General features: G+C 46.4%; 1 protein-coding gene across 1 annotated transcript in view; it reads right to left on the bottom strand.

Annotated features, from left to right (window-relative positions):
• The window catches only part of LOC115123841 (epidermal growth factor receptor kinase substrate 8-like protein 2), a 112,179-nt gene that overhangs the window by 16,239 nt on the left and 72,145 nt on the right, over positions 1 to 23,795 (bottom strand). Inside the window, exons 4-5 of the mRNA XM_065002752.1 lie at positions 15,906 to 15,970; positions 6,463 to 6,624 (exon numbers count right to left, since the gene is read on the bottom strand). Of these exons, the coding sequence (XP_064858824.1) occupies positions 6,463 to 6,624; positions 15,906 to 15,970 (227 nt within the window). The remainder of the gene's footprint in view (positions 1 to 6,462; positions 6,625 to 15,905; positions 15,971 to 23,795) is intronic.

The raw sequence follows: 23,795 nt of genomic DNA, 5'->3' as shown, positions 1-23,795 counted from the left end.
TAGAGAAGGAGATAGAGAGCGAGAGACAGAGAGAGGGAGAAGGAGAGAGAGGGAGGGAGGGAGAAGGAGAGAGGTTATTCCATATCAAATGTGTCATCAGTTATCTCACCATAAAGGTCTAAAGGTCGACAGATCTGTGGCTCAGAAAGACATGTCCACATAACACAGGAATATGATGTTTGTGACATCAAATAACCAGAACAACTGAAGACTAGGACTGGCACAAGTACAGCACTATGTAGGACATTATCACAACTACAGCACTACGTATGGCACTACGAGGTCATTATCACAAGTACAGCACTACGTAGGGCACTACGTAGGTCATTATCACAACTACAGGTCATTATCACAAGCACTACAGGCAACTACAGTAGGACATTATCACAGCACTACAGGACATTATCACAAGTACAGTAGGACATTATCACAACTACAGCACTACAGCACTAGGTCATTATCACAAGTACAGCACTACGTAGGACATTATCACAACTACAACACTACGGACATTATCACAACTACAGCACTACGTAGGACATTATCACAACTACAGCACTACGTAGGACATTATCACAAGTACAGCACTACGTAGGACATTATCTTCAAGTACAGCACTACGTAGGACATTATCACAGCACTACAGGCACTACAGTACGGACATTATCACAACTACAGCACTACGTAGGACATTATCACAACTACAGCACTACGTAGGACATTATCTTCAAGTCAGAGCTCTAGAAAGAGGCCAGAGTTCCCGACTTGGAAGTCAGAGCTCTAGAAAGAGGCCAGAGTTCCCGACTTGGAATTCAGAGCTCTAGAAAGAGGCCAGAGTTCCCGACTTGGAATTCAGAGCTCTAGAAAGTGGCCAGAGTTCCCGACTTGTAATTCAGAGCTCTAGAAAGTGGCCAGAGTTCCCGACTTGGAATTCAGAGCTCTAGAAAGAGGCCAGAGTTCCCGACTTGGAATTCAGAGCTCTAGAAAGAGGCCAGAGTTCCCGACTTGGAATTCAGAGCTCTAGAAAGAGGCCAGAGTTCCCGACTTCGAATTCAGAGCTCTAGAAAGAGGCCAGAGTTCCCGACTTGGAATTCCCGAGTTGGATGACTGTTCCAAGCGTATTTTCCCAGACGGAACTCGTTTTCCTCCGAGTTCCCAGTTGTCTTGAACTCACTGAAGTATGAGATTTTCCAGTTCCAAGTTTCCTGTTGTTTTGAACGAGGCAGAAGTCATGCTGGATTGACAGCATGGCCAGTGTATTCAACCTTATCTGGTCCATGGTGTTGCATGTGCATGTTTCTCCTTTTAAGCTTGGAAAAGAGACCCTTAAACACCCAGACGTGGACCACGCACCCTCTCCACCGAATAGCAGGCAGAGGAAGCAAAACAAGGATTTAATTTGCAACGCTTGCAGTTAGCCACTGATTCCTTACAATCCACTCATTGTTGAATTGACGATTTCCAACATGTTGTGTAATGTCTATGTCCAATGGCCGATGAGCACCGATACGTTTTATCTATAATCTCTCTTCATATGACAAGGATTGAAAAGGATTTGCCAGTAGATTGACGACGTGATTCATGGTGACTGGTAGCTAAGATTGTGAAAGTATGATGTTGACATGATCAGTCCAATCAAAGCTACCTGTAGATATAACATGACGGGACATCATTTTATCTGTGGCCAATGACCCTGAGCCTTCTTGGATGGGTACTTCTAATGTAACTCTATGGCAGCACCCAAGAGGGCTTGAACTGCCTAGCTCTCCCTGTAGATTTTGCGGCGACGCGGTGTCCCCCATGAGTGACAGAACACTGAGCCAATCACGGCGTAACTAGAGAACATGACCAACCCCTACTCTCTGTATTTTCTGCTGGCTTCTCCACCACCACAGAAACCACTGAGCTGAAACGCCTGCATTCTGGAGCTGCCTTACTTGTATCTATAATATATCTCTTCGTATGACAAGGATTGAAAATGATTTACTTAAGAAAACAAAACCGATACCATGTTTGTACGTGACTTTATCTTTAACTCAATATTATATTTAGCCCAGAATGACGGGGCACCACTGAATATACTATACATACATAACTACATACAACTACATACAACTACATACAACTACATACAACTACATATAACTACATACAACTACATACATAACTACATATATAACTACATACATAACTACATATATAACTACATACAACTACATATAACTACATACATAACTACATACATAACTACATACAACTACATACATAACTACATACAACTACATATAACTACATACATACATAACTACATACATAACTACATACAACTACATACAACTACATACACAACTACATACAACTACATACAACTACATACATAACTACATACAACCACGCTTGGATTGCGTCCTACCTGACAGGTCGCTCCTACCAGGTGGCGTGGCGAGAATCCGTCTCCTTACCACGTGCTCTCACCACTGGTGTCCCCCAGGGCTCTGTTCTAGGCCCTCTCCTATTCTCGCTATACACCAAGTCACTTGGCTCTGTCATAACCTCACATGGTCTCTCCTATCATTGCTATGCAGACGACACACAATTAATCTTCTCCTTTCCCCCTTCTGACGACCAGGTGGCGAATCGCATCTCTGCATGTCTGGCAGACATATCAGTGTGGATGACGGACCATCACCTCAAGCTGAACCTCGGCAAGACGGAGCTGCTCTTCCTCCCGGGGAAGGACTGCCCGTTCCATGATCTCGCCATCACGGTTGACAACTCCATTGTGTCCTCGTCCCAGAGCGCTAAGAACCTTGGCGTGATCCTGGACAACACCCTGTCGTTCTCAAATAACATCAAGGCGGTGGCCCGTTCCTGCAGGTTCATGCTCTACAACATCCGCAGAGTACGACCCTGCCTCACACAGGAAGCGGCGCAGGTCCTAATCCAGGCACTTGTCATCTCCCGTCTGGATTACTGCAACTCGCTGTTGGCTGGGCTCCCTGCCTGTGCCATTAAACCCCTACAACTCATCCAGAACGCCGCAGCCCGTCTGGTGTTCAACCTTCCCAAGTTCTCTCACATCACCCCGCTCCTCCGCTCTCTCCACTGGCTTCCAGTTGAAGCTCGCATCCGCTACAAGACCATGGTGCTTGCCTACGGAGCTGTGAGGGGAACGGCACCTCAGTACCTCCAGGCTCTGATCAGGCCCTACACCCAAACAAGGGCACTGCGTTCATCCACCTCTGGCCTGCTCGCCTCCCTACCACTGAGGAAGTACAGTTCCCGCTCAGCCCAGTCAAAACTGTTCGCTGCTCTGGCCCCCAATGGTGGAACAAACTCCCTCACGACGCCAGGACAGCGGAGTCAATCACCACCTTCCGGAGACACCTGAAACCCCACCTCTTTAAGGAATACCTAGGATAGGATAAAGTAATCCTTCTCACCCCCCCCCCCCCCCCTTAAAAGACCTAGATGCACTATTGTAAAGTGGCTGTTCCACTGGATGTCATAAGGTGAAAGCACCAATTTGTAAGTCGCTCTGGATAAGAGCGTCTGCTAAATGACTTAAATGTAATGTTAAATGTACATACATAACTACATACATAACTACATACAACTACATACAAAACTACATACATAACTACATACAACTACATACATAACTACATACAACTACATACAACTACATACATAACTACATACAACTACATACAACTACATACATAACTACATACATAACTACATACAACTACATACATAACTACATACAACTACATACAACTACATACAACTACATACATAACTACATACATAACTACATACAACTACATACATAACTACATACAACTACATACATAACTACATACAACTACATACAACTACATACATAACTACATACAACTACATACAACTACATATATAACTACATACAACTACATACAACTACATATACAACTACATATAACTACATACATAACTACATACAACTACATACACAACTACATACAACTACATATAACTACATACATAACTACATACAACTACATATATAACTACATACAACTACATACATAACTACATACAACTACATACAACTACATACAACTACATACATAACTACATACAACTACATATATAACTACATATAACTACATAGGTCAGGATAAAAACTCTTTCATAGTTGGTCTTTAATAGTTGGCATTAAAACCAGTGCCTTTTTACATTTATTTAATTTAACCAGGTCAGTTAAGAACCATTTCTTATTTATAATAGCGGCCAACCAAAAGGCAAAAGGCCTCCTGCGGGGACGAGGGCCCCGGGATTACAAATTTAAAATATAGGACAAAACACACATCACAACAAGAGAGACAACACAACACTACATAGGAGACCTAAGACGACAACATAGCAAGTCAGCAACACATGACAACACAGCATGGTAGCAGCACAACATGACAACAACATGGTAGCAACACAACATGGCAGCAACACAACATGACAACAACATGACAACAACACAACATGACAACAACATGGTAGCAACACAACATGACAACAACATGGTAGCAACACAACATATCAACAACATGGCAGCAACACAACATGGCAGCAACACAACATGACAACAACACAACATGACAACAACATGGTAGCAACACAACATATCAACAACATGGCAGCAACACAACATGACAACAACACAACATGACAACAACATGACAACAACATGACAACAACACAACATGACAACAACATGGTAGCAACACAACATATCAACAACATGGCAGCAACACAACATGGCAGCAACACAACATGACAACAACATGACAACAACATGGCAGCAACACAACAACATGACAACAACATGGTAGCAACCCAACATGACAACAATATGGCAGCAACACAACATGTCAACAACATGGTAGCAACACAACATGTCAACAACATGGTAGCAAAACAACATGACAACAACATGGTAGCAACAACATGTCAACAACATGGTAGCAACACAACAACAACATGGTAGCAACACAACATGACAACAACATGGTAGCAACACAACATGACAACAACATGGTAGCAACACAACATGTCAACAACATGGTAGCAACACAACATGTCAACAACATGGTAGCAACACAACATGTCAACAATATGGCAGCAACACAGCATGTCAACAACATGGTAGCAACACAACATGGTAGCAACACAACATGCCAACAACATGGTAGCAACACAACATGTCAACAACATGGTAGCAACACAACATGTCAACAACATGGTAGCAACACAGCATGTCAACAATATGGCAGCAACACAACATGTCAACAATATGGTAGCAACACAACATGTCAACAACATGGTAGCAACACAGCATGTCAACAATATGGTAGCAACACAACATGACAACAACACAACATGTCAACAACATGGTAGCAACACAACATGTCAACAACATGGTAGCAACACAACATGTCAACAATATGGTAGCAACACAACATGTCAACAACATGGTAGCAACACAACATGTCAACAATATGGTAGCAACACAACATGTCAACAATATGGTAGCTACACAACATGTCAACAACATGGTTGCAACACAAAACGTGGTACAAACATTATTGGGATCTAGAAGAAAAATAAACGCACACCTATTAAGACGAGGTGCTGGCTAGCGGAGTAGAAAACTTGAAAATGAAAGAGAGCCACACACTCTAGGAGCTCAGATGCAACAATGTAATTACCAACGTTTCGACAGCCAAGCTGTCTTCATCAGGGTATAATCACAAACATTGCGGGATGACTCGTTTATATAGTGTCGAAAGACAAACATTATTTGGCACAGACAACGGCACGAAGGGCAAGAAGGTAGAGACAACAATACATCACGCTAAGCACCCACAACTGTCAGTAAGAGTGTCCATGATTGAGCCTTTGAATAAAGAGACTGAGATAAAATTGTCCAGTTTGAGTGTTTGTTGCAGCTCGTTCCAGTCTCTAGCTGCAGCGAACTGAAAAGACGAGCGACCCAGAGATGTGTGTGCTTTGGGGACCTTTAACAGAATGTGACTGGCAGAACAGGTGTTGTATGTTGAGGATGAGGGCTGCAGTAGATATCTCAGATAGTGGAGGGGGAGTGAGGCCTAAGAGGGTTTGTTGCAGCTCGTTCCAGTCGCTGTGTAACTGGAATGGAACTTACAACGTTCTTTACCTACAGGATATGTTGTTGCCCAGCAACTGTTTTCCTACGTTAGGAATGTGCATATCTCTCACGCTTGCTTCACAGTCTTACCCGTGTGTGTGTGTGTGTGCAAGTCTTACCATGTGTGTGTGTGTGTGTGTGTGTGTGTGTGTGTGCAAGTCTTACCGTGTGTGTGTGTCTGTGCAAGTCTTACCGTGTGTGTGTGTCTGTGCAAGTCTTACCGTGTGTGTGTGTCTGTGTCTGTGCGTAAGGCTTACCTGTGTATCAACATCCAGTAGCCGTACAGCCTTGTCGCTGACCTGAAGCAGCATCTCCTGGGTCCAGATCTTCTCTTTGGTGTCCAGCAGCACCAGCTTCTTAATGGCATCGTCCACTGTGGCAATGGACTCTGCCTTGTCCATCATGAAGGTGGACAGGTGCTGTGGGGGGGGGGGGGGGGGGGTAGATAAACACATTCATAGCTCAGAGCCTAATGAATTTAATTAAATTGACAGATTTCCATATATGAACTGTAACTCAGTAAAATCTTTGAAAATGTTGCATGTTGATTTAGATTTTTGCTCAGTATATATGTGAGTATACATATATCAGTATATACATATACAGTTGAAGTCGGATGTTTAGCCAAATACATTTAAACTCTGTTTTTCACAGTTCTTAAAATTGAAATCAAGTAAAAAGTCCCTGTTTTAGGTCAGTTAGGATCACCACTTGATTTTAAGAATGTGAAATGTCAGAATAATAGTAGAGATAATGATTTATTTCAGCTTTTATTTATTTCATCACATTCCCAGTGGGTCAAAAGTTTACATACACTCAACTAGTATTTGGTAGCATTGCCTTTATATTGTTTAACTTGGGTCAAATGTTTCGGGTAGCCTTCCACAAGCTTCCCACAATAAGTAGGGTGAATTTTGGCCCATTCCTCCTGGCAGAGCTGGTGTAACTGAGTCAGGTTTGTAGGCCTCCTTGCTTGCACACGCTTTTTCAGTTCTGCCCACAAATTGTATATAGGATTGAGGTCAGGGCTTTGTGATGGCCACTCCAATACCTTGACTTCGTTGTCCTTAAGCCATTTTGCCACAATTTTGGAAGTATGCTTGGGGTCAATGTCCATTTGAAAGACCCATTTGCGACCAAGCTTCAACTTCCTGACTGATGTCTTGAGATGTTACTTCAATATATCCACATAATTTTCATGCCTCGTGATGCCATCTATTTTGTGAAGTGCACCAGTCCCTCCTGCAGCAAAGCACCCCCACATAATGATGCTGCCACCCCCGCGCTTCACGGTTGGGATGGTGTTCTTCAGATTGCAAGCCTCCCCCTTTTTCTTCCAAACATAACGATGGTCATTATTAACATTAACAGTTCTATTTTAGTTTCATCAGACCAGAGGACAAAGTACGATCTTTGTCCCCATATGCAGTTACAAACCGTAGTCTGGCTTTTTTAATGGTGGTATTGGGACAGTGGCTTCTTCCTTGCTGAGCGGTCTGTGTTGCTTTTACGCCAAACATAACGTTTTGCATTGTTGCCAACAAGTTCAATTTTGGTTTCATCTGACCAGAGCACCTTCTTCCACATGTTTGGTGTGTCTCCCAGGTGGCTTGTGGCAAACTTTAAATGACACTTTTTATGGATATCTTTAAGAAATGGCTTTCTTCTTGCCACTCTTCCATAAAGGCCAGATTTGTGCAATATACGACTGATTGTTGTCCAATGGACAGAGTCTCCCACCTCAGCTGTAGGTCTCTGCAGTTCATCCAGATTGATCATGGGCCTCTTGGCTGCATCTCTGATCAGTCTTCTCCTTGTATGAGCTGAAAGTTTAGAGGGACGGCCAGGTCTTGGTAGATTTGCAGTGGTCTGATACTCCTTCCATTTCAATATTATCGCTTGCACAGTGCTCCTTGGGATGTTTAAAGCTTGGGAAATCTTTTTGTATCCAAATCCGGCTTTAAACTTCTTCACAACAGTATCTCAGACCTGCCTGGTGTGTTCCTTGTTCTTCATGATGCTCTCTGCGCTTTTAACGGACCTCTGAGACTATCACAGTGCAGGTGCATTTATACGGAGACTTGATTACACACAGGTGGATTGTATTTATCATCATTAGTCATTTAGGTCAACATTGGATCATTCAGAGATCCTCACTGAACTTCTGGAGAGAGTTTGCTGCACTGAAAGTAAAGGGGCTGAATAATTTTGCACGCCCAATTTTTCAGTTTTTGATTTGTTAAAAAAGTTTGAAATATCCAATAAATGTCGTTCCACTTCATGATTGAGCCCACTTGTTGTTGATTCTTCACAAAAAAATACAGTTTTATATCTTTATGTTTGAAGCCTGAAATGTGGCAAAAGGTCGCAAAGTTCAAGGGGGCCGAATACTTTTGCAAGGCACTGTATATATATATATATATATATATATATATATATCAATAATATGACATTTGTAATGTCTTTATTCTTTTGAAACTTCTCTATGTGTGTTTAGTGTTAATTATTATTGTTTATTTCACTTTAGCATATTATCTACCTCACTTGCCTTGGCAATGTTAACACATGTTTCCCATGCCAATAAAGCCCCTTGAATTAAATTGAGAGAGAGGTGTGTGTAGAGAGACAGGGAGAGAGAGGTGTGTGTAGAGAGACAGGGAGAGATAGGTGTGTGTAGAGAGAGAAAGAGGTGTGTGTGTAGAGAGACAGGGAGAGAGCTGTGTATAGAGAGAGAGAGAAAGGTGTGTGTAGCGAGAGGTGTGTGTTTATCCTAGCAGTAAGGTCGAGATGTGTTTTTTTTTATTTATTTCACCTTTATTTAACCAGGTAGGCTAGTTGAGAACAAGTTCTCATTTGCAACTGTGACCTGGCCAAGATAAAGCATAGCAGTGTGAACAGACAACACAGAGTTACACATGGAGTAAACAATTAACAAGTCAATAACACAGTAGAAAAAAAAATGGGCAGTCTATATACAATGTGTGCAAAAGGCATGAGGAGGTAGGCAAGTAATACAATTTTGCAGATTAACACTGGAGTGATAAATGATCAGATGGTCATGTACAGGTAGAGATATTGGTGTGCAAAAGAGCAGAAAAGTAAATATTTTTAAAAAGATTTTTTTTTAAACAGTATAAAAACAGTATGGGAATGAGGTAGGTGAAAATGGGTGGGCTATTTACCAATAGACTATGTACTGCTGCAGCGATCGGTTAGCTGCTCGGATAGCTGATGTTTGAAGTTGGTGAGGGAGATAAAAGTCTCCAACTTCAGCGATTTTTGCAGTTCGTTCCAGTCACAGGCAGCAGAGTACTGGAACGAAAGGCGGCCAAATGAGGTGTTGGCTTTAGGGATGATCAGTGAGATACACCTGCTGGAGCGCGTGCTACGGATGGGTGTTGCCATCGTGACCAGTGAACTGAGATAAGGCGGAGCTTTACCTAGCATGGACTTGTAGATGACCTGGAGCCAGTGGGTCTGGCGATGAATATGTAGCGAGGGCCAGCCGACTAGAGCATACAAGTCGCAGTGGTGGGTGGTATAAGGTGCTTTGGTGACAAAACGGATGGCACTGTGATAGACTGCATCGAGTTTGATGAGTAGAGTGTTGGAAGCCATTTTGTAGATGACATCGCCGAAGTCGAGGATCGGTAGGATAGTCAGTTTTACTAGGGTAAGCTTGGCGGCGTGGGTGAAGGAGGCTTTGTTGCGGAATAGAAAGCCGACTCTTGATTTGATTTTCGATTGGAGATGTTTGATGTGAGTCTGGAAGGAGAGTTTGCAGTCTAGCCAGACACCTAGGTACTTATAGATGTCCACATATTCAAGGTCGGAACCATCCAGGGTGGTGATGCTAGTCGGGCATGCGGGTGCAGGCAGCGATCGGTTGAAAAGCATGCATTTGGTTTTACTCGCGTTTAAGAGCAGTTGGAGGCCACGGAAGGAGTGCTGTATGGCATTGAAGCTCGTTTGGAGGTTAGATAGCACAGTGTCCAATGACGGGCCGAAAGTATATAGAATGGTGTCGTCTGCGTAGAGGTGGATCAGGGAATCGCCCGCAGCAAGAGCAACATCATTGATATATACAGAGAAAAGAGTCGGCCCGAGATTTGAACCCTGTGGCACCCCATAGAGACTGCCAGAGGACCGGACAGCATGCCCTCCGATTTGACACACTGAACTCTGTCTGCAAAGTAATTGGTGAACCAGGCAAGGCAGTCATCCGCGAAACCGAGGCTATTGAGTCTGCCGATAAGAATATGGTGATTGACAGAGTCGAAAGCCTTGGCGAGGTCGATGAAGACGGCTGCACAGTACTGTCTTTTATCGATGGCGGTTATGATATCGTTTAGTACCTTGAGCGTGGCTGAGGTGCACCCGTGACCGGCTCGAAACCAGATTGCACAGCGGAGAAGGTACGGTGGGATTCGAGATGGTCAGTGACCTGTTTGTTGACTTGGCTTTCGAAGACCTTAGATAGGCAGGGCAGGATGGATATAGGTCTATAGCAGTTTGAGTCCAGGGTGTCTCCCCTTTGAAGAGGGGGATGACTGCGGCAGCTTTCAATCCTTGGGGATCTCAGACGATATGAAAGAGAGGTTGAACAGGCTGGTAATAGGGGTTGCGACAATGGCGGCAGATAGTTTCAGAAATAGAGGGTCCAGATTGTCAAGCCCAGCTGATTTGTACGGGTCTAGGTTTTGCAGCTCTTTCAGAACATCTGCTATCTGGATTTGGGTAAAGGAGAACCTGGAGAGGCTTGGGCGAGGAGCTGCGGGGGGCGGAGCTGTTGGCCGAGGTTGGAGTAGCCAGGCGGAAGGCATGGCCAGCCGTTGAGAAGTGCTTATTGAAGCTTTCGATAATCGTGGATTTATCGGTGGAGACCGTGTTACCTAGCCTCAGTGCAGTGGGCAGCTGGGAGGAGGTGCTCTTGTTCTCCATGGACTTCACAGTGTCCCAGAACTTTTGGAGTTGGAGCTACAGGATGCAAACTTCTGCCTGAAGAAGCTGGCCTTAGGTTTCCTGACTGACTGCGTGTATTGGTTCCTGACTTCCCTGAACAGTTGCATATCACGGGGGCTATTCGATGCTATTGCAGTCCGCCACAGGATGTTTTTGTGCTGGTCGAGGGCAGTCAGGTCTGGAGTGAACCAAGGGCTGTATCTGTTCTTGGTTCTGCATTTTTTGAACGGAGCATGCTTATCTAAAATGGTGAGGAAGTTACTTTTAAAGAATGACCAGGCATCCTCAACTGACGGGATGAGGTCAATGTCCTTCCAGGATACCCGGGCCAGGTCGATTAGAAAGGCCTGCTCACAGAAGTGTTTTAGGGAGCGTTTGACAGTGATGAGGGGTGGTCGTTTGACTGCGGCTCCGTGGCAGATACAGGCAATGAGGCAGTGATCGCTGAGATCCTGGTTGAAGACAGCGGAGGTGTATTTGGAGGGCCAGTTGGTCAGGATGACGTCTATGAGGGTGCCCTTGTTTACAGAGTTAGGGTTGTACCTGGTGGGTTCCTTGATGATTTGAGTGAGATTGAGGGCATCTAGCTTACATTGTAGGACTGCCGGGGTGTTAAGCATATCCCAGTTTAGGTCACCTAACAGAACAAACTCTGAAGCTAGATGGGGGCGATCAATTCACAAATGGTGTCCAGGGCACAGCTGGGAGCTGAGGGTGGTCGGTAGCAGGCGGCAACAGTGAGAGACTTATTTCTGGAGAGGGTAATTTTCAAAATTAGTAGTTCGAACTGTTTGGGTATGGACCTGGAAAGTATGACATTACTTTGCAGGCTATCTCTGCAGTAGACTGCAACTCCGCCCCTTTGGCAGTTCTATCTTGACGGAAGATGTTATAGTTGGGTATGGAAATCTCTGAATATTTGGTGGCCTTCCTGAGCCAGGATTCAGACACGGCAAGGACATCAGGGTTAGCAGAGTGTGCTAAAGCAGTGAGTAAAACAAACTTGGGGAGGAGGCTTCTGATGTTGACATGCATAAAACCAAGGCTTTTTCGATCACAGAAGTCAACAAATGAGGGTACCTGGGGACATGCAGGGCCTGGGTTTACCTCCACATCACCCGCGGAACAGAGAAGGAGTAGTATGAGGGTGCGGCTAAAGGCTATCAAAACTGGTCGCCTAGAGCGTTGGGGGCAGAGGATAAGAGGAGCAGGTTTCTGGGCATGGTAGAATATATTCAGGGCATAATGCGCAGACAGGGGTATGGTGGGGTGCGGGTACAGCGGAGGTAGGCCCAGGCACTGGGTGATGATGAGAGAGGTTGTTCTCTGGACATGCTGGTTGTAATGGGTGAGGTCACCGCATGTGTGGGAGGTGGGACAAAGGAGGTAACAGGGGTATGCAGAGTGGGTCTAGGGGCTCCATTGTGAACTAAAACAATGATAACTAACCTGAACAACAGTATACAAGGCATATTGACATCTGAGAGAGACATACAGCGAGGCATACAGTAATCACGGGTGTTGAATTTGGAAAGCTAGCTAAAAACAGTAGGCGAGGCTAATCCGCTAGCACAACAAACAGCAGGTAAAATGGCGTTGACTAGGCAACGGGGCCGACAGGTAAGACAAACAAGCAGAAAGGAGTACCGTGATTAATGGACAGTCCAGCGTGCGTCAGCTATGTAGCCAAGAGATCAGTGTCCAGGGGCAGCGGTGGATGGGCAGGGAGGCTGGGCTGGCGAGTGTTATCCAGGTTTTTAAAAAACTAACAATGACTAAATAGCTTGTAGCTAGTTAGCTGGTTAGCGTCTGGAGGTTCTTGAGTGTGTCATAAAAATAAAAATAAGAGTAAAAGTAATAGCGATTCCGTATCACATTGGGTGAGGCAGGTTTCCGGAAGGTATAAACAAATTAAAAATCAAAAAGAGATAGAAAGTAAATGGGGTCAGAGAGTGATAGGGACGCGGTGGTTCAGACGGTTAGCAGGCCTGTGCTAACAGGCTAACAGTTCGTAGGCCCGAGCTAGACAAGGTAGCAGTTAGCGGACCGGAGCTTGACAAGCTAGCCGTTAGCAGGCCGAATTAGCAAGCAGGGAGATAGCGAGGGCTAGAAAGTTAACCTTTGGGGGACGTCGCGATGGGGTGAGTCTGTTTATTCCTCTTCATGCGGTGAGCTGGAGATACAGCGATTCAGAAAGCTCGCGGGCCTCGGCCAGCAGATGGATCTTTGGCGATGTCGCAGCGGAAAAGCCTGTTGAAACCCCCTCGGACGATTATGTCGGCGGACCAGTCGTGATGGATCGGCGGGGCTCCGTGTCGGCAGTAGAGGGTCCAGGCCAATTGGCAAAATAGGTATTGTTGGACCTATTCGGTTAGTCGGGAGATGGGCTTAGCTCGAGGCTAGCTCCAGGCTAACTGGTGCTTGCTCTGGGACAGAGACGTTAGCCAGGAGTAGCCACTCGGATTGCAGCTAGCTAGTTGCGATGATCCGGTGTAAAGGTTCAGAGCTTGCGGTAGGAATCCGGAGATGTGGTAGAGAAAAAGCCGTCTGATATGCTTTGGGTAGATGTCGCGCTGGTGTCCTAGTTAGCGTTGAAGACCGCTAGCAGTGGCTAGCTACTAGCTAGTAGCTAGTTAGCTGGCTAGCTTCTGATGAGGGTTCCGATTCTAAAGTATAGAAAAAGCAGATCCGTACCACATTGGGTGATGCGGGTTGCAGGAGAGTATATTCAGCCTGTAGTTGGAAAGTGAGATTAAAATATGTATGAAATATATACAGAAAAAAAACGAGGAAAAACTATATTTACACTATACAGGACGGGACAAGACAAAACACACGTCCGACTGCTACGCCATCTTGTGTTTATGTGTGTGTGTGTGTGTGTGTAGAGAGAGAGGTGTGTGTTTATCCTAGCAGTAAGGTCTAGATGTGTGTGTTTATATGTGTGTGTGTGTGTGTGTGTGTGTGTGTATAGAGAGAGGTGTGTGTTTATCCTAGAATTAAGCTCCAGCTGTGTGTGTGTGTGTGTGTCTGTGTATGTCTGTGTGTGTGTGTGTGTGTGTATGTGTGTGTTATCTGTGATTGCTCTGGAGTCTGATAATAGGAAGGTAATAATATTAGTTCATATCCAACCTGTGGACTGGACACACGTGGTTCATAGTTCAAACACCAACTGCTACCAGCACAACAGTTGAAAGAGATCTGTTGGAGCGGTATGCAAATTGGAGTGGGTCTAGTGTTTCCTGGATGATATGAGTCATGACCAGCCTTTCAAAGCACGTCATGGCTACAGATGTGAGTGCTACGGGGCGGTAACTATTTAGGCAGGTTACCTTTGCTTCCATGGTCACAGGGACTACGGTGGTCTGCTTGAAACATCTAGGTTTTACAGACTAGGTTCAGGGAGAGGTTGAAAATGTCAGTGAAGACAAATGCCAGTTTACATATCTGTAAATGATGTCTGAGTGTTGGAGTGGTGCCCATGGCTATCTGTAAATGATGTCTGAGTGTTGGACTGTTCCCCTGGCTATCTGTAAATGATGTCTGAGTGTGCCCATGGCTATCTGTAAATGATGTCTGAGTGTTGGAGTGTTCCCCTGGCTATCTGTAAATGATGTCTGAGTGTTGGAGTGTTCCCCTGGCCATCTGTAAATGATGTCTGAGTGTTGGAGTGTTCCCCTGGCCATCTGTAAATGATGTCTGAGTGTTGGAGTGTTCCCCTGGCTATCTGTAAATGATGTCTGAGTGTTGGAGTGTTGGAGTGTTCCCTGGCTGTCTGTAAATTATGTCTGAGTGTTGGAGTGTGCCCATGGCTATCTGTAAATGATGTCTGAGTGTTGGAGTGTGCCCATGGCTATCTGTAAATGATGTCTGAGTGTTGGAGTGTGCCCATGGCTATCTGTAAATGATGTCTGAGTGTTGGAGTGTTCCCCTGGCCATCTGTAAATTATGTCTGGGTGTTGGTGCATCCCCCTGGCTATCCATAAATTTAAAAAACAAGAAAATGGTGCCGTCTGGTTTGCTTAATTTAAGGAATTTGAAATTAATTATACATTTACTTTTCCAACTTAAGTATTTTTCAAACCAAATACTTTTAGACTTTTACTCAAGTAGTATTTTAATGGGTGACTGACTTTTATTTGAGTTATTTTCTATTAAGGTATCTTTACTTTTACTCAAGTATGACAATTGTCTACTTTTTCCAGCACTGATCTCAGGGACTGTCAAGTACTTTAACCAGCTATTCGTTTGAGAGTGGTTTCCTTAACCTCACCCTTCCACTTTAAAGCAAACCAAGTGGTCTAACGTGAGAATGAAGGACTGTCCCTTTAAATCCCCTCTCTGAATCACCCCACATGCTCTACTCACGTTAGATAAACGTTGCGGTCGGTGAGGTAACTGGACTGATTGCTTTATTACAACTCTGTGACCTTAAATGGCATCAAACATTAACCCATGTATGTGCCAACCGACCTTTGTGTTATGGGGAAGGGAGAGACAACACACTACAGTTCATTTCAGTGGATTTATAAACGCCCGCATTCAAGGGAAAGAAGGAAACTAGCGATACATAAATCAACCCGGAGTTCAGCTTCTAGGACAGAGTCCCCCCCCCCCCCCATTACGAGTGCCCCCCCCCCCCTCCCATTACGAGTGAAAACCCGACAGACGTCATTGTGATTCTCTACGGTCAAATAAACACGGAGACATAAAGTAGAAGAGAGGAACTACGTCTTACCTCCACGTGGTACTGAGACGTCTCCTGCATGATGACATTGGAGTTGGAGTATTTCTTCCGTTGCTCTGTAAAGTTAAAAAAACAAAAACATTTTAGGTTTATGAATAGCAGGTCTGTTAAATACCAAACCAGACACACCTGCTGTCGTATCCACGGTTACACCGTATCCACAATAGAAAGGTTATATCCATAGCGACTGTGAGAAGCCTGCCCTGGTTATTCACTGACCTCGGGACCACATGTTCTGTTGCTCTGAGCCCAGGTCTACTTTACAGGTGTACTGGTAGAGAAGACAGAGATACGATATGGAGGGACAGAGAGGAAAGGAAAGCAAACAGAGTAGTGAGAGAGAGAGAGAGAGAGAGAGAGAGAGAGAGAGAGGGAGGGTCAGAGAGGAAAGGAAAGCAAACAGAGTAGTGAGAGAGAGAGAGACAGAGAGAGAGAGAGAGAGAGAGGAGGATAGAGATAGAGAGAGGAGGATAGAGAGGATAGAGAGAGAGGATGATAGATAGAGAGAGAGGAGGACAGAGAGGAGGATAGAGAGAGAGAGGAGGACAGAGAGGAGGATAGAGAGAGAGAGAGGAGGACAGAGAGGAGGAGAGAGAGGAGGACAGAGAGGAGGATAGAGAGAGAGAGAGGAGGACAGAGAGGAGGATAGAGAGAGAGGAGGAGAGAGGAGGACAGAGAGGAGGATAGAGAGAGAGGAGGACAGAGAGGATGATAGAGAGAGAGAGGAGGACAGAGAGGAGGAGAGAGAGAGAGGAGGAGAGGGTCAGAGAGGAAAGGAAAGCAAACAGAGTAGTGAGGAGAGAGACAGAGAGAGAGAGAGAGGAGGATAGAGATAGAGAGAGGAGGGAGAGAGGACAGAGAGAGAGGATGATAGATAGAGAGGAGGACAGAGAGGATGACAGATTTGAGTCGCTCTGGAGAGCGTCTGCTAAATGACTTAAAGAGAGAGAGGAGGACAGAGAGGATGATAGATAGAGAGAGAGGAGGACAGAGAGGATGATAGATAGAGAGAGACAGGAGGACAGGAGGATGATAGATAGAGAGAGGACAGAGGAGGATAGAGCGAGAGAGGACAGAGAAGAGGACAGACAGGAGGATAGAGAGAGAGAGGAGGACAGAGAGGAGGATAGAGATAGAGGAGAGAGAGAGGAGGATAGAGAGGAGGAGGGATAGAGAGAGAGAGAGGACAGAGAGGATGATAGAGAGAGAGGAGGACAGAGAGGAGGATCAGAGAGGAGGAAGGAAAGCAAGGACAGAGGATGATAGAGAGAGAGGGAGGAGGACAGAGAGAGAGGACAGAGAGGAGGACAGAGAGGAGGGAGAGAGATGATAGAGAGAGAGAGGACAGAGAGGAGGAGGAGAGAGAGAGGATGATAGATAGAGGGTCAGGAGGAAAGGATGCAAACAGAGAGAGAGAGGAGACAGAGAGAGAGAGAGAGAGAGAGAGAGAGAGAGAGAGAGAGAGAGAGAGAGAGGAGGACAGAGGATGATAGATAGAGAGAGAGGAGGACAGAGAGGAGGATAGAGAGAGAGAGGAGGACAGAGAGGATGATAGATAGAGAGAAGGAGGACAGAGAGGAGGAGGAGAGGAGGACAGAGAGGAGGATAGAGAGGAGGACAGAGAGGATGATAGAGAGAGAGGAGGACAGAGAGGAGGATAGAGAGAGGAGGAGAGAGGAGGAGAGGAGGAGAGAGAGGAGGAGAGAGGATGATAGAGAGAGAGGAGGACAGAGAGGAGGATAGAGAGAGAGAGAGGACAGAGAGAAGGCAAACAGAGTAGTGAGAGAGAGAGACAGAGGAGAGAGAGAGAGGAGGATAGAGATAGAGAGGAGGATAGGAGGGAGAGAGAGAGGATGATAGATAGAGAGGAGGACAGAGAGGATGATAGATAGAGAGAGAGGAGGACAGAGAGGATGATAGATAGAGAGAGAGGAGGACAGAGAGGATGATAGATAGAGAGAGAGGAGGACAGAGAGGATGATAGATAGAGAGAGAGGACAGAGAGGAGGATAGAGCGAGAGAGGACAGAGAAGAGGACAGACAGGAGGATAGAGAGAGAGAGGAGGACAGAGAGGATGATAGAGAGAGAGGAGGAGAGAGAGGATGATAGATAGAGAGAGAGGAGGATAGAGAGAGAGAGGACAGAGAGGATGATAGATAGAGAGGAGGACAGAGAGGAGGATAGAGAGAGAGGAGGACAGAGAGGAGGATAGAGAGAGAGAGGAGGACAGAGAGGATGATAGAGAGAGAGGAGAGAGAGAGAGAGGACAGAGGACAGAGAGAGGATAGAGAGGATGATAGAGAGAGAGAGGAGGACAGAGGAGGAGGAGAGAGAGAGAGAGGAGGACAGAGAGGAGTGAGAGAGAGACAGAGAGAGGAGAGAGAGAGAGAGAGAGAGAGAGAGAGAGAGAGAGGAGGACAGAGAGGATGATAGATAGAGAGAGAGGAGGACAGAGAGGAGGATAGAGAGAGAGAGGAGGACAGAGAGGATGATAGATAGAGAGAGAGGAGGACAGAGAGGAGGATAGAGAGAGAGAGGAGGACAGAGAGGAGGATAGAGAGAGGAGGACAGAGAGGATGATAGAGAGAGAGAGAGGAGGACAGAGAGGATGATAGATAGAGAGAGAGGAGGACAGAGAGGAGGATAGAGAGAGAGGAGGACAGAGAGGAGGATAGAGAGAGAGAGGAGGACAGAGAGGAGGATAGAGAGAGAGAGGAGGACAGAGAGGAGGACAGAGAGGAGGATAGAGAGGAGGACAGAGAGGATGATAGAGAGAGAGAGGAGGACAGAGAGGAGGATAGAGAGAGAGAGAGAGAGGAGGATAGAGAGAGAGAGATGGATAGAGGGGGTAAATCTAGTGGAGCTGCCAGCAGTATGGAGGTGAAAGGCCAGGTGTGTGCAACGGCACACACACACACACACACACACACACACACACACACACACACACACACACACACACACACACACACACACACACACACACACACACACTCTACTTTAACTGCATTGTAAAGGTGCAGGTCTTATTGCAAATAATTTGCAGATTGCAATTTGACCACGAGACGTCCCAAACGGATCATTTTCAAACCTTGTTAACGTTTGGTATCCGATCACACGTCTCTACTATGTGAATACATGGATACTGTGAATACATGGATACTGTGAATACATGGATACTGTGAATACATGTATACTGTGAATACATGTATACTGTGAATACATGGATACTGTGAATACATGTATACTGTGAATACATGGATACTGTGAATACATGTATACTGTGAATACATGGGAACAACATGTTCTGAAATTAAAATCACTTGGAGCTGATCCCCTGGTGTTGTTACACTCTTTTATGTCCAACAATGAAAACAATGGGAGGTAAAAATATCTAAATAAAGGCGATTGCAGTTGGGGAGACCCTGATCTAAAGAACGTTACTAAACCAGCTCCAGGAGACCCTGATCTAAAGAACGTTACTAAACCAGCTCCAGGAGACCCTGATATAAAGAACGTTACTAAACCAGCTCCAGGAGACCCTGATATAAAGAACGTTACTAAACCAGCTCCAGGAGACCCTGATCTAAAGAACGTTACTAAACCAGCTCCAGGAGACCCTGATCTAAAGAACGTTACTAAACCAGCTCCAGGAGACCCTGATATAAAGAACGTTACTAAACCAGCTCCAGGAGACCCTGATATAAAGAACGTTACTAAACCAGCTCCAGGAGACCCTGATATAAAGAACGTTACTAAACCAGCTCCAGGAGACCCTGATATAAAGAACGTTACTAAACCAGCTCCAGGAGACCCTGATATAAAGAACGTTACTAAACCAGCTCCAGGAGACCCTGATATAAAGAACGTTACTAAACCAGCTCCAGGAGACCCTGATATAAAGAACGTTACTAAACCAGCTCCAGGAGACCCTGATCTAAAGAACGTTACTAAACCAGCTCCAGGAGACCCTGATCTAAAGAACGTTACTAAACCAGCTCCAGGAGACCCTGATATAAAGAACGTTACTAAACCAGCTCCAGGAGACCCTGATCTAAAGAACGTTACTAAACCAGCTCCAGGAGACCCTGATATAAAGAACGTTACTAAACCAGCTCCAGGAGACCCTGATATAAAGAACGTTACTAAACCAGCTCCAGGAGACCCTGATATGGTTTATCGTCCACAAGCGACAGACTCTGGAGCACAGAGTAGGATTGGGGTTGAAGATCAGGCACTACAGACATTAGAGGTGTGTGTGTGTGTGAGTGTGTGTGTGTGTGTGTGTGTGTTAGTGTGTACAGGTGTGTGTGTGTGCTCGTGTGTGTGTGTGTGTGTGTGTGCGTGTGCTCGTGTGTGTGTGCGTGTGTGTTAGTGTGTGTGCTCGTGTGTGTGTTAGTGTGTGCTCGTGTGTGTGTGTGTGTTCCCAGCAGCTCTGCTTTACTTCCTTGACCAATGCTGTGACAGTGAGCCAATCACTGTTTGTTGTCTTGTTATCCAGATAAATGTTGTTACCTTTGGATTGTTTTTATGGAATGGCAGGTCGCCTAGCGACAGACTAACAATCTCCAGAGAAAGAGATTCTTTCCTGGTCTAAATGAACATATACTATATTATAATACAGATCCTTTTCAAAAATGCATCGCAAAATGTAATTACCCAACACACTGGGTTGAACCAACGTGGAATAGACGTGGAATTAACGTCTGCGCCCAATTACACAGTTACATAGTATAATTTACATAATATATAGATAGTAATATCTGTCCAGTGTTTAGCATTTGGCAACTTTGTCCTCTAGCAAGATATCATTTGCTGCGTTGTGTTTGATCCAGTAATGTTACATGTGTCTTATCGAGATCAAAAACATGATTATTCTGGTGAGAGGTCTAAAGGTTACAGCTGAACGCAGTCAGGTTTCAGCCCTCCCTTTTCCACGGTCAACTCTCTGCTCTCTCTAGTCTACAGTCCCCCTCCCAGATCCACTGTCAACTCTCTGCTCTCTAGTCCCCTCCCAGATCCAGTCAACTCCCCTCCCAGATCCCCACGGTCAACTCTCTCCTCTCTCTAGTCTACAGTCCCCCTCCCAGATCCACGGTCAACTCTCTCCTCTCTCTAGTCTACAGTCCCCCTCCCAGATCCACGGTCAACTCTCTCCTCTCTCTAGTCTACAGTCCCCCTCCCAGATCCACGGTCAACTCTCTCCTCTCTCTAGTCTACAGTCCCCTCCCAGATCCACTGTCAACTCTCTGCTCTCTCTAGTCTACAGTCCCCCTCCCAGATCCACTGTCAACTCTCTCCTCTCTCTAGTCTAGAGTCCCCCTCCCAGATCCACTGTCAACTCTCTGCTCTCTCTAGTCTACAGTCCCCTCCCAGATCCACGGTCAACTCTCTCCTCTCTCTAGTCTACAGTCCCCCTCCCAGATCCACGGTCAACTCTCTCCTCTCTCTAGTCTACAGTCCCCCTCCCAGATCCACTGTCAACTCTCTGCTCTCTCTAGTCTACAGTCCCCCTCCCAGATCCACTGTCAACTCTCTGCTCTCTCTAGTCTACAGTCCCCTCCCAGATCCACTGTCAACTCTCTGCTCTCTCTAGTCTACAGTCCCCCTCCCAGATCCACTGTCAACTCTCTCCTCTCTCTAGTCTACAGTCCCCCTCCCAGATCCACTGTCAACTCTCTGCTCTCTCTAGTCTACAGTCCCCCTCCCAGATCCACTGTCAACTCTCTGCTCTCTCTAGTCTACAGTCCCCCTCCCAGATCCACGGTCAACTCTCTGCTCTCTCTAGTCTACAGTCCCCCTCCCAGATCCACGGTCAACTCTCTGCTCTCTCTAGTCTACAGTCCCCCTCCCAGATCCACGGTCAACTCTCTCCTCTCTCTAGTCTAGAGTCCCCCTCCCAGATCCACTGTCAACTCTCTGCTCTCTCTAGTCTACAGTCCCCCTCCCAGATCCACGGTCAACTCTCTCCTCTCTCTAGTCTACAGTCCCCCTCCCAGATCCACTGTCAACTCTCTGCTCTCTCTAGTCTACAGTCCCCCTCCCAGATCCACTGTCAACTCTCTGCTCTCTCTAGTCTACAGTCCCCCTCCCAGATCCACTGTCAACTCTCTGCTCTCTCTAGTCTACAGTCCCCCTCCCAGATCCACTGTCAACTCTCTGCTCTCTCTAGTCTACAGTCCCCCTCCCAGATCCACTGTCAACTCTCTGCTCTCTCTAGTCTACAGTCCCCCTCCCAGATCCACTGTCAACTCTCTGCTCTCTCTAGTCTACGGTCTCCCTCCCAGATCCACTGTCAACTCTCTCCTCTCTCTAGTCTACAGTCCCCCTACCAGATCCACGGTCAACTCTCTGCTCTCTCTAGTCTACAGTCCCCCTCCCAGATCCACGGTCAACTCTCTCCTCTCTCTAGTCTACAGTCCCCCTCACAGATCCACTGTCAACTCTCTGCTCTCTCTAGTCTACAGTCCCCCTCCCAGATCCACGGTCAACTCTCTCCTCTCTCTAGTCTACAGTCCCCTCCCAGATCCACTGTCAACTCTCTGCTCTCTCTAGTCTACAGTCCCCTCCCAGATCCACTGTCAACTCTCTGCTCTCTCTAGTCTACAGTCCCCTCCCAGATCCACGGTCAACTCTCTCCTCTCTCTAGTCTATAGTCCCCCTACCAGATCCACTGTCAACTCTCTGCTCTCTCTAGTCTACAGTCCCCTCCCAGATCCACTGTCAACTCTCTGCTCTCTCTAGTCTACAGTCCCCCTCCCAGATCCACTGTCAACTCTCTGCTCTCTCTAGTCTACAGTCCCCTCCCAGATCCACTGTCAACTCTCTGCTCTCTCTAGTCTACGGTCCCCTCCCAGATCCACTGTCAACTCTCTCCTCTCTCTAGTCTACAGTCCCCCTACCAGATCCACGGTCAACTCTCTGCTCTCTCTAGTCTACAGTCCCCCTCCCAGATCCACGGTCAACTCTCTCCTCTCTCTAGTCTACAGTCCCCTCCCAGGACCACTGTCAACTCTCTGCTCTCTCTAGTCTACAGTCCCCCTCCCAGATCCACTGTCAACTCTCTGCTCTCTCTAGTCTACAGTCCCCCTCCCAGATCCACTGTCAACTCTCTGCTCTCTCTAGTCTACAGTCCCCTCCCAGATCCACGGTCAACTCTCTGCTCTCTCTAGTCTACAGTCCCCTCCCAGATCCACGGTCAACTCTCTGCTCTCTCTAGTCTACAGCCCCCTCCCAGATCCACGGTCAACTCTCTCCTCTCTCTAGTCTACAGTCCCCCTCCCAGGACCACTGTCAACTCTCTGCTCTTTCTAGTCTACAGTCCCCCTCCCAGATCCACGGTCAACTCTCTGCTCTCTCTAGTCTACAGTCCCCCTCCCAGATCCACGGTCAACTCTCTGCTCCTCTCTCTAGTCTACAGTCCCCCTCCCAGATCCACGGTCAACTCTCTGCTCTCTAGTCTACGGTCCCCCTCCCAGATCCACTGTCAACTCTCTGCTCTCTCTAGTCTAGAGTCCCCCTCCCAGATCCACGGTCAACTATTTGCTCTCTAGTCTAGAGTCCCCCTCCCAGATCCACGGTCAACTCTCTGCTCTCTCTAGTCTACAGTCCCCCTCCCAGATCCACGGTCAACTCTCTGCTCTCTCTAGTCTAGAGTCCCCCTCCCAGATCCACGGTCAACTCTCTGCTCTCTCTAGTCTACAGTCCCCCTCCCAGATCCACGGTCAACTCTCTGCTCTCTCTAGTCTACAGTCCCCTCCCAGATCCACGGTCAACTCTCTGCTCTCTCTAGTCTCCCAGATCCAGTCAACCCCTCCCAGATCTACAGTCCCCCTCCCAGATCCACGGTCAACTCTCTGCTCTCTCTAGTCTACAGTCCC

The sequence above is a fragment of the Oncorhynchus nerka genome, linkage group LG17, assembly GCF_034236695.1.
Source record: "Oncorhynchus nerka isolate Pitt River linkage group LG17, Oner_Uvic_2.0, whole genome shotgun sequence".
Lineage (NCBI taxonomy): Eukaryota > Metazoa > Chordata > Actinopteri > Salmoniformes > Salmonidae > Oncorhynchus > Oncorhynchus nerka.
This window is presented reverse-complemented; position numbering and strand designations above follow the sequence as displayed.